We start from the raw sequence: 15,005 nt of genomic DNA, 5'->3' as shown, positions 1-15,005 counted from the left end.
TGTATTGTATACTCAGATGATAGATTCTAAATCTAATTAACTAATTAAATAAGACATAAAGATTTGCTAAGCCAAACTTTTCAAATCACGCTTATACTAAAAGGCATAGCGAGAGTCTTTGCATTGCAAAGTGAATTATTTAAGTTATTAACCAATTGATCCAATCTGCCATATTCACATCTACATCATTTTCTCCCAATAAGCCATTTTCATTATGATGTTTCATTCTTGCAACTAGCTCCTGCATCTTCTTGCACTGCTTACTCTTGACACATTTTCCTTTTTTACCCAGGCAATGATTTTTTTTAAAATATTCCCAGATATGGCTTCTGGGGGTAAGAGAAACCCTAACAGTTTTTATTGTGGCCGAAGTGTGGGATACTGTGTGTACTCAATAATGGCTTCCCTTTTCCTTTCCAGTCCTCTCCACTGTTGTTTTCTATGTTGCCCCTGTCCTTTCCTATATATTGTCTTTCTGTTGTAATATAGCTTCAGAATAAGGGGATGTGGATAAAGCGGATAACCGTGATTTGTAGGGCTAACAAGGAAATCATACTCATGTGGTCCTTGAATTGTTTTAACTCTCTTTATCTGATGCCTTTTAAACAGCGTGATATAATTACTACAGAAGGACTATGGGAGTCAGATCTTGGGTTTTATTTTCAATTCCTGGTTTGTGAGAAATTTTGAGTGAGTCCTTTACTCCTTCTGTTCTTGGCTCTCCCAGCTAGTCCTATATTAGCACAAAGTATTTGTCATCTGTTCCTTTTTGTTTTGCTCTAATTGCACAAACCATAAAGACCATACTTAGACCATTTAATAAAGTGCTTCTTTAGCCCATGGGCCTGCAACAGTTAAATGCATACTTAATTTGACTCCTATGAATAGTATAATTAAAGCCTGCATTGCTACTGTTTGCAGGATCGAGGCCTTGAACTTTTGTTTGAGAAGCTTTGTCTCATGCTGTAGTAGTATAACATTGTCACTTACAATATTGAACTTTGCAACAGCATGTCACCTTTTTTAAAATCCATATAGTGTTGCTGGAGGTAAGTATGATGGGAGGAGGTTACTTTGGTTAACAAGTGAATCAATGTTTAAATAGTTATGTAGGAATTGCTACCCTGGCCTGGAATCTTATGTGCTCCAATCTAAACGTTAGCGTAAATGTATCTTATTTACATCCAAAAATAGACTACCTACCTAATATGAAGATTCTTGAAATAAACAATTTGTTATACAATAAAAGTCAACGTAATAAACTTCAAGCTATTGTCCAGGAGATCGTGAATGATTTAAAATCTTAAAGGTGTCCTATAAAAAGTGGAAACTAGGTCCAAGTACAAAGACTATAAGCAAACTATACAAGTATATAGGGGCAAAATTAGAAAGGCCATAGGTACGAAATGAGCTCAAACTAGCTAGAGAGACAAAAGGTAACAAGAAATAATTCAACAATTATATTGGAAGCAAAATGAAGGCCAAGGACAGGGTAAGCCCATTGCTCATTTGAAGAGGGAAAAACAATAACAGAATATGTGGAAATGACATAGGTGCTTAACAACTTTGTGTCCGTTTTCACCAAGAAGGTTAGTGACAATTGGTCACCTAACTTAGTGAAAGCCAGTAAAAATCGGCATTCTAGAATACTCAAAAGAGCTGACTGAGGAAGAATCTGACTTTGAGAATCATCTTTGAAAAGTCATAGAAGACAGGAGCGATTTCAGAAGGCTGGAAAAATGGGTAAATATGGTGCCCATTTATAAAAAGGGAAATAAGAACAACCCAGGAAACTACAGACCAGTCCGCTTAACTTCTGTACAAGGAAAGATAATGGAGCAAATAATTAAGGAATCCATCTGCAAACATCTGGAAGATAATAAGGTGATAAGTAACAATCAGCATGGATTTGTCAAGAAAAAATTGTGTCAAAGCAACCTGATAGCTTTCTTTGATTGATAACAAGCCTTATGGATAAAGGGGGAAGCAGTAGGCATGATATAACTAGACTTTAGTGAAGCACTTGATACAGTCTCGCATGATTTTCTTATCAATAAACTAGGGAAACACAACAGATAAGGATACTATAAGGTGGGTGCATAACTAAGAGCTGTCTGGAGCATGCCACACAGCACTCTGACAGTGATTTAAAGGGCCCAGGTCTGTGGATATTAGGAGCTCCAGGCCCTTTTGTACTGGTGGGCCCTGGGGCAATTGTCCCCATTGACCACCCCCATTGGGGAGCCTGGTGCTGTACAAAAAGACCAGAAACTTTAATGAAATGTGGGGGTGGGGTGTTGCCAGCTTTCTATATGGAACCAGAAGATAGATTGCTGTCTTGTGGCTGTACTAAATGGTCACCAGATGTTGGTAGGAACCGGATATGTCAAAAATGATTGTTTCAAGTGCATATTTATTCTTGCCTTATTTATAGGCTTCTGAACTGGCTGAAAAAGGAAAGACGGTAATTATTTTAAAGCTGTTGTAAAGGCTGATTGTTATTTCTCTCTTCTTTTGGTGGTCATATGATGGCAGTTCATATTAGTTTATTTTTTATCTGACTTCACTTTCGGAGTGTTTGTAAAACAGAGAAAAGACTATAAAGAGTATAAAGGGTCTGTGTGCTAGAAACCTAGTCTGATTCATACGGTGTTTATGGCATTACAGTATTACTCAAAGAAGTGAGTTAAAAATATCTTTAAATGGAAGCGATGTGCCCTGATATCCCCTGTATTGTCTGTGACTGCCCAGGGTTATTGTGCTACACAGGATGGTATTATTGGCAGTGATGGCCATATATATGAGTGTGATGGCGCTTTGGGGTTTTCCCGTCTCCTGCACCCCAATAATGGCATGAACAGACTCCACCAGCCAGTAGAATAGAGGGAGTTTATTGCTTCCCCAGGATACAACACAGGACAGATGTAATCTGGTTACAGGGCAGGCCTAGGATGCCTCAGCCCCCCTTGAGATGGGGGAGCCTGGGCCCCTAAATCCCAGCCCGTTGCCTAGGCTGCTTCTTCCATGATCCCAGACAGAAACCTAACTCACCCCCAGCCCTGCCCCCAGCCAGGGCTCCACCCTCCTTCCCATTGTTCCGCTCCCTGGGAGATCACTGGTAAGACAGGTTCGAAGCCCCCTTTGCATAATGACTCATCCTCTGCCCTGCTGGGCCATGCTGCAGCCAGCAGCCAGTGGAGGTCACTCACAACCCACTGCCCAGCATAGCAACCAGCAAGGTACCCCCCACTACGTCACAATGAGTATTTCTGAGAATTACATGCTGGAGGGGGATCATTGATTCTTCTTTGATAAGTGTCCCAGTGGGTTCTCCACTCCAGGCATCAGTGTGTTCCTGCGCTTTGACACAGAGATATTTGCAGCAGTGTCTGTCAGGGTCATGCACATATGCAGAGCTTGTCTTGCGTGCCCCCCCTCCATTTAAAGAGCTGCACATGGGACCCAGAGCCCTGAATTCCCTTTCTGCCATCCCTGTCCAGAGCTGGAGAGTGCAGCAGTCGTGCTGTCGGTGCTCTCTTCAGAACTGTAGTTAGGGTAATTTATCTTAGCTAGCGTTAATACAAGGAGAGAACAAAAAATCCGCTTCATTAGGGCTTTATTAGCTCCCAGTTGACTGTATGCTGGACTTCCTGGGCTTCAAGATGTGCCTGCTGCAGGGAGGTTATGCCTATCTGACGAGCATAGTCAGTGTGTCCTGCTGCTTGGACGAGGGGCATATCCCCCAGAAATGTGCTCACTGTGCCAAAATGAAGTCCAGGGTGCACAGAGAGAGGGACTTGAGGCTGAAACTCCTCCTAATGGAGAAGTTCCTCCAAGCAGCCTCTGACCCAGGACACTCTGAGAAGCCTCTGACAAGAGGCACACACAGCAAAGGCGCCCCAACAAAGTCTCTCGCAAGGTCTGTGAAGCCACTGAAAGAGGTGAAAATGCGGCTGCTTTTTTGCTACAGAGAGCACAAACGATGTAAAAATATGCTCTCCAAGGAGATCTCGGCTGCCACCACAGACAGCTTTGCTGAAGCTAATGAGGCCGCCCTTCCTGTCACTCTCCCGGCACCCTCAGCACCTCAGGCAGACTTAGCACTGACAGCCAAGCTGCTCTCAGTGCAGCAGCTCAGTGCCAAGGCAAGGACTTGTCACTCTCCCCTGCAAAGCATGCTGCAGCTCTGTCAGCTCAGGCTGTAGTACCACAACTGGCCAACCACGGTGCCAGCCTCCCCTAGCTTACAGTACCCCTCTCACCTACCTCAAAGCCACCACCCACGGCTACTCACAGGAAGCTTCCCCCTTTTCCACAGACGAGGACACAGAACTACCCACAACAGTGGCGTAGGCACCAATGTGGGCCATCACCACCCCACCATTTTCAGGTCCTTGGCTATATCAAATCCATGGGGACCCTGTACATCCTACCACAAATGACAGGACTCCCCTCACAGGAGCACCATTGAATCCTGACCATCACCTCAACAACCCACTGAGGCAGGGGAATGGGACTTAGCTGTCATTGACCAACCATGGGACATAGTCTGACACATCATCTCCACCTAGCGAGGACCTCTTGCCATCAGAGGAGGCAGCTCCACCCCCTACCCCTCACCAGCCATGGTAGAAGATTATACCCTTTCCAAGACCTCTTTAAAGGCGTGGGAGCGGAACGCCACATAGGTAAGGAGGCAGTGTCAGAAACACAACATAAGTTGAGTGACATAATACAGCCACCCTCCTTGGCTAAATTAGCTTTACTCGTCAATGCAACAGTTCTAGATCCAGCCATATCAGGGGGCAGACACCAGCCACAGCAGCACCCACCAGCAAGAGGTCAATCACAAGTACTACATGCCCCTGAAGGGCTCAGAATATTTCTTCACCCACCTCACCCTAAATTCACTAGTAGCGTACGCTGTGATCCAAAGGGTTTAAATGACAACAGTCTAGAATTCTCCCAGCAGACAGAGATAAGAAACTGGACATCTTTGGCTGCAAAGTTTACACTTCAGCCACACTCCAATTCAGGGTGGCAAATGACACCACACGTCTCGCTGAATCTGACCACAAAAACTATGCTAACTTTACAGACTTTATGAAGGATCTCCCAAAGGACAAAAACCAGCCATTTCAAGCCCCCATCACAGAAGGTCGAACAATTGCACGTGCTGCATTCCAAGCGGCTCTTGATACCACGGCGGGGGCTACTCGAGCAATAGTCATGAGGAGTGTCTTCTGGTGCAACTCCACCACAGTCTCCAGGGACAACCAATGAGGAGGTGCTTCGCTTTATGAAGGATTCTCGAGCCACTCTGTGATTCCTGAGCATGCAGACCCCTGCCGCAACAGACACCAGTTTAGATACCAACCATAGCACAGAAATAGATACTCCTATTCCTCTCAACAACATAGATCATATGACTAACAACACAGACCGAGGCCACAGTATCATCAATCACTATTGACTGCAGCACCTCATCCCCCATCTTCAAATAAGCACACTGGAAGTTTTGGTCGAGGGTCTGGAAGGTTTCTTCCTCTCTCTAGCATGCTCAACCCTCCATATTTCTAGCCACTTCTATCAGGAACTACTCGCAATTTACCACCAACAAACAGGCATTAGCATTCATCAGATCTGGCTACACCATCCCCTTTCCTATACATCTCCTTTTTCATCCCTTTTCAGGTACCCCACTCATGAACAATTGTGTCAGGGGGTAGACTATCTCCTCGACTTGGGGACTGTAGGACCTCTTTCCTAGCAACATATTAGGAAAAGATTTTATTCTCACTATTTTTTAATAGCCAAAAAGAACAGAGAATGGAGAGCAATTCTCAACCTCAGATGCTTAATCAAATTCGTAAAGAAAGAAAGGTTCAAAGTGCTCACTCTCTCCACAACCATCCTAGTACTAGAGCAGGGGGACAGGTTTTCAGCCCTCAACTTGCAAAATGCTTATTTTCACGTCACTATACACCCCTCCCCATGGATGTCTTCTGAGATGTACAGTAGGGACTGCCCACTACCCATACACAGTTCTTCCCTATGGACTCCTCACAGTCCCCAGAGTTTTTTCCAAATTCCTTACAATAGTGACTGCACACTTCAGGAAACCTGGATGCTTGTCTTCTCAAAGTGCCTCTATAGTAGAAAGGAACCCGAGGGCTCTGGGTCCCACATGCAGCTGTTCAAAGGGTGGGAGTGGGGGCCTTGAGACAAACTCTGTGGGGGGGTGCAACCCAGAGGGGCCTACTGCAAAAATCTCCATGAGAAGACAAAGAGATGTACCAGTGCCTGGCGTGGAGCACCCATGGGGATGCTCATCTCAAAGACCCTCAGTTACTGCACCGGTGAGTAACGCTTTATTTCCAATTGTAGTTCACTGATGGCAAGAAATGCTTCTGCCCAAAGCAAAGTGAACTCCACCAAAGGGTGCAGGTTTCCTTTAAGAACAATAGTATTAAGCAAAAATGGGTAGATTGCTACATCTCCACTAAACATTTTGTTTTGATGCCCAAGCCACTAAAGACTGTATGTGTAAGTGAAGGTTCTTTTTAAATGGCATTGGTCACTTCTGGGCCTACTGCTTACTCTACAGCAGCAGGAGAAAGCCAGATTGCAACAGTATAATGTTCAGGTCACAGTAATTGGCTAAGTAAAGCACGTTTTGGCAGCACTAGTGAAGGGAATTGATCGAGCTTATTAACTGAGGAAATCCGGCTGAGAGCTACAGTTTTTTTTTTCCCCCAAGAAATGCTAAGATGTGTGCTAGCTCAAGCTAGTACATTCTCCGAGTGCACGGCAGAATTTCATGGCACTTTTAATTAATTGTACTTTGGCTTATACAGTAAAGACATTCTCCTGGGACAATTGAAACTACAGGTACTACACTAGATGAAACTTAAAGGAGACGAAAGGCCCTAAAAAATATGCAGCTGAACCCATCCAAAACCAAACAATTGGTGGTAGAAGCCACAAAATATGTAATAGAAAACAATTAAATCTTGGCTCTATTGACATCAGTGGCTAAACTCTTAGGCTGTGTTTAGATTATATCCCTTTTCTCGAAAAAGGGATGTAAATTAGACACTTCGAAATTGCAAATGAAGCCGGATTTTAAATTTTCTACGCTTCATTTGTATAATGGTGGCCACGTTTTTTCCGAAATGGGGCTTTTTGAAAGAAAAATGGCAATTTAGACAGGGATTGATCAAAAATAAAACCCTTTTTCAAAAGATCTTGTACTCCTCAGAATAATTTTAATCACAAAAAGCACCTTGATTCTGTGTTTCTAAAAGTGATTTACCATTTAAAAATATACCAGAAGGCCAATAATTATACCATTTTCTATGCTGCGCCTGGGGACAGTACTGCAGCAGGCACTCGAAGTTGATATTTAAGCAAAAAGAGCCCAATCAAGCTATGTGTGAGCACTTTTGCAGAGGTGCTGAATATTCTCAATTCTGACTGAAGTCGATGAGAATAGAGGGAGCTAAGTGATAAGATGTTACAATTATTTTTATAAAGCACCCCAACCACATCCCCAAGCCTGAGTATGAATATTTCATAAGTAATAAAAACCACAAATGAAAAACAATGTAACTTTCCTTTTGACATCTGCAAACAAATATAGCAAACTAGAAAAGTGATTCTATGAAAGGGCAGGAGAAGGCCCTAAATATGGAGGTATTGGTGGGTTTAACTAAAACAGAATCATCAAGGGCTGTCATTTAATCAACAATTAATTCACATGAGTTGCTCAAAATGAATTGCTATTAAAAACATTAATTGTGATTAATCACACTGTTAAACTATAGAATACCAATTGAAATTTATTAAATATATTTTGGGTGTTTTCTGTATTTTCAATATTGATTTCAATAACAGCACAGAATACAAAGTGTACAGTATTCATTTTATCTGATTACTTTTTACTACAAATAGATGCATTGTAAAAATGACATGCAAAAGAAAAAGTACTTTTCAATTCACCTCATACAAATACTGTACTGTAATCTTTTTATCGTGATACTGTAATTTACAAATGCAGAATTTTTTTGGTCACATAACTGTACTCAAAAACAAACCAGTGTAAAACTTTAGACTCTAAGTCCACTCAGTCCTAATTCTTGTTTTGCCAATCGCTGAGGCAAGTAAGTTTCAGAAGGATAGTCGTGTTTGTTTTTTTCTGAAATAGACTGTGTGTCCTGTGGCACCTTAAACACTAACAAATTTATTTGGGCATAAGCCAAAGTAGGCAATAAGCGGCTCATGAGCCAGAGATAGTTCACTAGTATGAGATGAATTGGAAAAAAATTGTTTTTACAATGCAAATATTTGTAATAAAGAAATAGAAAGTTGAGCACTGTTCACTTTGTATTTTGTGTTGTAATTGAAATCAATATATTTGAAAATGTAGAAAAAAATCCAAAAGTATTTAAAATAAAGGCTATTTTATTATTATTTAATCATGATTAACCACTCTAATTTATTTAATCACACAATTTTTAAATCATTTGATAACCCTAAAACCAGCCTTAATTTTTCTTTTTAAAAGAAGAAAGTTTGTGATGTGTGGATGGAAGGAAGGATTGACACAATTGTTGAGCAAGCAGATTGCACCCTCTAGGGGCTAGCTCAGCAAAGGAACTGCTGGCTGTGATAGTGGAATTCATAAAAGGCACAAAAGTTTGAGGGGTAGCCATGTTAGTCTGTAACTGGAAAAACTTAAACAACAAATAGTCTTGCAGCACCTTAGAGACCAACCAAAACTGTAGATGGTGTCGAGCTGTCGTGGGCACAACCCACTTATTCAGATGAATGGAGTTTAAGGGGTCCAGTTTTCGAATAAATAGCACACAGAGAGGAAGAAGAGGAGGAAAATGAAGGAAAAAAAGGGGAAATGATCAATTAGAATGTCCACGCTAAATAAGCTGTTAAGAATACTTAGTAACCCACTCTAAGTACCCTTTGTTTGTTTTTTATGCCATTAGGATGTGGAATGTAGCGGGCCATCCAGCCAATGTCTTTGTTTAGACTTCTGTTGTAGGAATCAGACTTGTAAATGAAATTAAGTTCAGTAGCCTCCCTGTCCAGCTGGCTTTTGAAATTAGTTTGAAATAATATGGTGACTTTTAGATCCATTAATGAGTGCTCAGGCAAGTTAAAATGTTCCCAGCAGATTTCTGTGTTGCCTTTTCAGATATCTGATTTGTGTCCATTAATCATTTGTCATAGAGACTGTCCAGATTAACTAATATACATGGTAGAAGGGCATTGCTGGCACTTGATGGCATAGATCACATTAGTGGATGTGCACCTGTACAAGCCTCTGATGTGGTGGTTTATGTGGTTAGGTCCTGTGATATCGCTTGTATAGATGTGTAGACAGAGCTGGCATCGGGACTGACTCCAGGGGTGGGTTCCTGGATGATATGATGGAGGTGTGCTGCAAGGTTATTGGAAAGCATTTGTTTGAAGTTAGGGGGTTGTCTGGGTATGTCTACACTAGCGTTATTTCGAAATATCTTATTTTGAAATAGTTAATTCAAAATAAATTATTTTGAAATAACACGTCTACACACAAAATACATTTCAAAATAGCGTTTTGCTTTTAGTTTATTAGTTTAACATTAATTTCAAAATAGCGGTTTGGCTGTGTAAACGCTAGTAAAGTTATTTCAAAACAATGGCTGTTATTTCAAAATAACTTTGCTGTGTAGACATACCCTAGGTGAGGTTTGGCCTGACCCCCCAAGGCTTGTGAGAGTGAGGGGTCATTTTTCAGGATAGGTTGTAGATTGTTAATAATGCACTAGAGGAGTTTGTTGGGGGCTATAGGCAATGTTCTGTCATTTTCTTTGTAGGTCCTATCTTGAAGTAGCTGATGCCTTGGTACTCGTCTGGCTCTGTCAATCTTTTTTTTCATTTCTCCAGGTGGGTTATTTCAGTTTTAAAAATTCTTTATATAAATCCAATAGGTGTTTGTCTCTGTCTGTGAGGGTATGTCTACACTTGCACCCTCTTTCGAGAGAGGGATGCAAATGAAGACATTCGAAATTGCAAATGAAGCCGGGATTTAAATATCCCGCGCTTCATTTGTACATTCACGTTATGGCGCTATTTCGAAATAACAGATGCTGTAAAGACGTGGTTATTTCGAAAGAAAACCCTTCTCTCGAAATAACTGATAAACCTCATTGTTTGAGGAATAAGGGTTATTTTGAGAGAAGGGTTTTCTCTCGAAATAACCTCGTCTTAACAGCGTCTGTTATTTCGAAATAGCGCCATAACGTGAATATGCAAATGAAGCACGGGATATTTAAATCCTGGCTTCATTTGCAATTTCAAATGTCTTCATTTACATCCCTCTTTCGAAAGAGGGTGCAAGTGTAGACATACACTGAGATTGGAGCAAATCTGGTTGTGTACGAGGGCCTGGCTGAAAACAATTGATTGGGAAATGCATCTTGGATGGTAGCTAGAGGCATGTCGGTAAGTAACGGTCAGTAGGTTTCCAGTATAAGGTGGTGGAAATGTGTCCGTCGTGTAATTGTGCTCTAGTGTACATAAAAGGCAGCTGGTTTTAAAGCACAGATACTTGCTGAGTCAAGGCTTGAGGCAGAAATGTCAGAAACAGCAAGAGCCTTCATACAACCACACAAAAACCCAGGAGGTCAGCTTAAAATCAGTTGGGAATTTCATTGGTATACAGTTAAAAAGATGCATAATTTTGTTTCAGTCTCTCAAACTAGTGATCAAAGGTGCCACTTAGAACTTAAGAACGGCCATACTGGGTCAGACCAAAGGTCCATCCAGCCCAGTAGCCTGTCTGCCGACAGTGGCCAATACCAGGTGCCCCAGAGGGAGTGAATGGAACAGGTAATGATCAAGCCATCTCTCTCCTGCCATCCATCTCCACCCTCTGACAAACAGAGGCTGGGGTCTATGTCGCAACCTATCGGGGGTAGGAGGGTTCGGGCCCGCCCCCACTCTGAGCCCCAACCCAGGGCCCTAAAAACCAGGGGGCAAGAGTTCCTCCTATGGTTCGGTTGGTGGGGGGTTCGGTCCCTGCAACACACCAATCCACAGGCCCTCCGCGGCCGCGCCCTGGGTCGCTTCCTACCTCCCACGGTCAAGGGACCGTGGTCTCTGTGCTCCAGCCTTCTCTCTCTCACTGGGAGCCTTCCTGCGCTCCACTCTTTCTGCCGGCGGCCTCCTTTTGAGCCGTCCTGCCAGCTTTGTAGCTGACATCGGGCGGGTCGGGGCTGTGCTGCGTCCAATCCCCGGCGCCGTCTGGGTGGCTCTGCCCTCGCCAGGAAGATGCAGCCAAGCCTCCTCCCCGCTCTTCCCCCTCGACTCCGCTCCTCCCCCTGTCCAGCGTGGCCTGCCGCTGCTGCGCCAGTTGCGTAGGGGGTGGAGCCTCTGGCGTCCAGCCAAACGCCGCCCGGCTGCAGGTGCGGCAGCATCGGAGCCACGGGCGGAGGGCCGCCTCCCCCCGGAGAGACGGGGACGGCGGGGCCTCGTAGCAGGGAGCCGGAACGTCCCCGTCGCACCCAGCTTTGGCTGTTTCTACTGCTTGCAGTCTCTTGGCTGTACAAGTGCTGAAACTAGGGTGCTGAAGGTGCTGCTGCACCCCCTGACTTGAAGTGGTTTCCATAGTATCTAGGGTTTACAGTTCTAACCCTCCTCACCCCCATTTGGCTGGCTCTGTGCAATTTTCTCCCACGTCCATGTGATGGGGCGGGGAGGAAGGGCAGTGTCTCCACCCACTATACAATTATGGATCCAGCAGGGGTGCTGGGCAGGGAGGGATGGCCCTAAATGGGTGGGGCCTTTATTAACCCTCCCGGTAGAGCAGCAGTCCCTGTTCAGTTGCTTCTGCCCTTACTGGGAGGAGTCTGACCGGAATGAGCAATGCCTAGCATGGCACAGGGCACGAGTCCCAAGTCACTCATGCATAGGATATTAAATCTGAACTACAGAAACTCCCTTTATTTTATCATAATGACCAATCAGTGATATGCTGTGCTCTGCAGGCAAGCAGGCAGACCATGCCCTGCCCCTAGTGTGACTCTCATTCTGAGCTGGTTAAATAGTGGTGAGTGCCTGCTGCTAGATGTCTTCTGGTAATTCTCGCTGATGGTTTCCACATTCACCTTACAGGGCAAATGACCATGTCGAAAAACAACGGAGACTTATTAGGGTAAGTACAGATTTGCAGTTGCTTATATTTGGGCTGATTTTACAGCTAAGGCAGTAGAGAAACAGTGCAATCCACTGAAGCATGACTAATCAGTTTGCAAAAATGTTCAGCCTTCTCTAAAGTATTTCTTCTTTGAATTACCATATTAACAGACTAGGATCTGTATCATTTGCATAATTAAATGGCATTTACCTGCTTACATTCTGCTTTCTTTACTTACTGACTACATGGAATGGTCCAGTTTCATGAGACTGCTAGGAAGGTGTGTCACTTGCATTACTGTGGCAGCTGAGAAGAGAGTGGGAGATTGTGTCAAGCATTCTTTTAGAAAGCGTTCCTAAGAGTTCAGCTATACTTTGAGCTTGTACAGTGTATAACTTCCAGCACTTCTCTGTTGCAAAAAGGAGTCTCACAAGGAAGCATGTTTGTATTTTTTTTAAATCAACATTCTGTGCAAAGGTAAAGAATCAAAACAAATTAAAGAATGTAAATGGTGCAGATGAGAGCATGTTTCAGAGCAATCTTAAGCATGTTGTTATACTGAAGGGCCTAAGGTAACAAGGGGCAAATAAAAATGATCATACACTCAGCCTACAGATGATAGTTTTAAAATACTGTAGTACAATAAAACAGGCTTGGAGAGGAGCTGTAAGTGTTACCATGTCCTGTATTCATGATATCGTATTAGACGCACAATGGCTCATGGAAATATTGGGACTTGGGGTTTATTGGTGACTGAGATATTTCCGGGAGCAGAGTAACAGGCAGTACAACTGAGAAGTGTGATGACACAGGCATTATGAGACACTGCCACATAGTGTGTTGCTCTCAAATTTGTAAACCTGGTTCTTGAGCATGGAAAAAATCATTCTTTTTTTCCCCAATAAAGTCTTTTACTTTTAAAAGAAATATTTTTGCAAAATCCTCAGTATAATTACTAACCTCTCGTTGCTTCATTTTGAACTCTGATCCTTTTCTTATTAGAGTGAGATTGCTGGCACACTTCCTGTTTTCAAGGTTGATTTCTTTTTCCGTTCAGTAGTTATGTTTGCAATTTTTCCTAAAGGGACGCAAGACAGATTCCAAGTCACAGGACAGTTACTTAGAGCAACCAAAGTCAGGGAGAGGTGGAGGGTAGGGTTGCCAGATGGTCTCCCAAAAAATGCTGAACACGCTGGCTAAAAATTTGTGGAGCTCCCCAAAAAAACCCCACTGCCACGAACACACATGCTATGTTTAATACTTAACTTTATTATAAACAGTCTTTATCCTACACCAGCTCTATGTAAAGAGGCTTAGAAGTAATTGTGCAAATGTGCATGCTATTTTCATTGTTTTCTATTGCTCTAAAGCTAAGGCTATAAAAGAATTTAGAAGAACTCCTTTTTATCCTGCAGATGAAATGATTGGAGAGAACTCCCAGCGCCAATCGCACCCCGCCTCCCAGCCACCCCCTCTCCCCGCCCCTGCTAAGCTTCTGGGCTTCTGATGCACCCAGAGCAGCGATCGCGGCCCTGCCCCAGCTGGGACACCCAGGCCAGGAGGCGGTGCCACAATCGGCACTGGGAGCCTGTGATTGCGCAGAAGCCTGGCGTGGGCGGGGGGAGTGGCTGGCAGTCCCAGCCACTCCCCCCACCCCAGCCAGGCTTCTGCGCAATCACAGGCTCCTAGTGCCGATTGTGGCTCCGCCTTCCAGCCACTCCCCTCACCCATGCCAGGCTTCTGTCAGGTGCACAGCCGGAAAAATCAGAACATACCAGACATTGCATGTGTCCGGTATTTTCTGTTTTTTTTACTGGACAGAGAGCACAAATACCGGACTGTCCGGTAGAGTACTGGACATCTGGCAACCCTAGGAAGGGAGAAAATGAGTCTTTATTACTTTATAAAAATAACCCAAACTAGCCTGAGCACCATGCACTAATGCAATGCAGTCTTTCTTTAAAAGGTGCAAAATACCCATATTTCAACTCTTTTGACATTTCCCAGGGTACATTGACCTTGCCAGAGCAAGGTCTACTGTTCTTTCTACAGTGTCATGTACAACAATGTTATGCCTCATGCTGAACTTTGGCCAGAACTTTTCAATTGATCTATTATCCCATTACTAGTCATCCTGCACCCTCTGAGAAGCATTCATTAGCCTGGCCAGATGCATCAGGCCATAATCTCAGAGTTTCCTGAAGAAAACATATGCAGCCAGGCAATGAAGTAGACATCTGATTCTGATATGCTGCATTTGGCTTTTCACTGCATTTTGCGGCTGTTTATTACTCAAACTAGCACGCCAGGTCTGACACTGTAATTTATTTGAATGCACAGAGCTGTAGTGACATTTATTTCTCGTGCTGTGTGGTCAATGGCTGCAGAAAATGTGGTTTAAATGTACTGCCAAGAGCCCATTCCAGCAACAATGTACTTGGTCGTTTCTACACTGTAGGAGACCATTAGTCGCACAAGTCCAGTGTTTTGTTTCAAGCAGGACTGCACAAGATGGGGAGGGCGGGAACCCCTGATGCAATTAGCCAGTGATGCTGCTTATTCAAGGAATAATTCCTTTCTAACCACTGCAATGATCAGCTTATCGCAGCAAGCATGAGATTTATTTCCCAATTTCTAGCATCCTTAATTACTAATATTTTGATTACAAAATAATTCAGGCACAACATGTGACACTCTAATTCCACTGTAGCAATGAATTCTGTAGACTGATAGGCAGTTGTATGTGGAAATATTTTCCTCAATTTCCCCAAGAGCTCTTGTTCTTACATTATGAGGAAGGTAGGATAAA

The 15,005-nt window shown here is 43.4% G+C and overlaps 1 protein-coding gene across 1 annotated transcript in view; it reads left to right on the top strand.

Annotated features, from left to right (window-relative positions):
* Positions 1–11,877: 11,877 nt before the first annotated feature.
* The window catches only part of TTC39A (tetratricopeptide repeat domain 39A), an 84,303-nt gene continuing 81,175 nt past the window's right edge, over positions 11,878–15,005 (top strand). The window contains exon 1 of the mRNA XM_006126422.5: positions 11,878–12,214. Within this exon, the coding sequence (XP_006126484.2) occupies positions 12,180–12,214 (35 nt within the window). The 5' untranslated portion in view covers positions 11,878–12,179. The remainder of the gene's footprint in view (positions 12,215–15,005) is intronic.

Source organism: Pelodiscus sinensis, chromosome 9 (assembly GCF_052426305.1).
Source record: "Pelodiscus sinensis isolate ZL-2025 chromosome 9, ASM5242630v1, whole genome shotgun sequence".
Lineage (NCBI taxonomy): Eukaryota > Metazoa > Chordata > Testudines > Trionychidae > Pelodiscus > Pelodiscus sinensis.
Note: the sequence above shows the minus strand (reverse complement) of the source record. Positions and strands in the feature narration are given on the sequence as shown.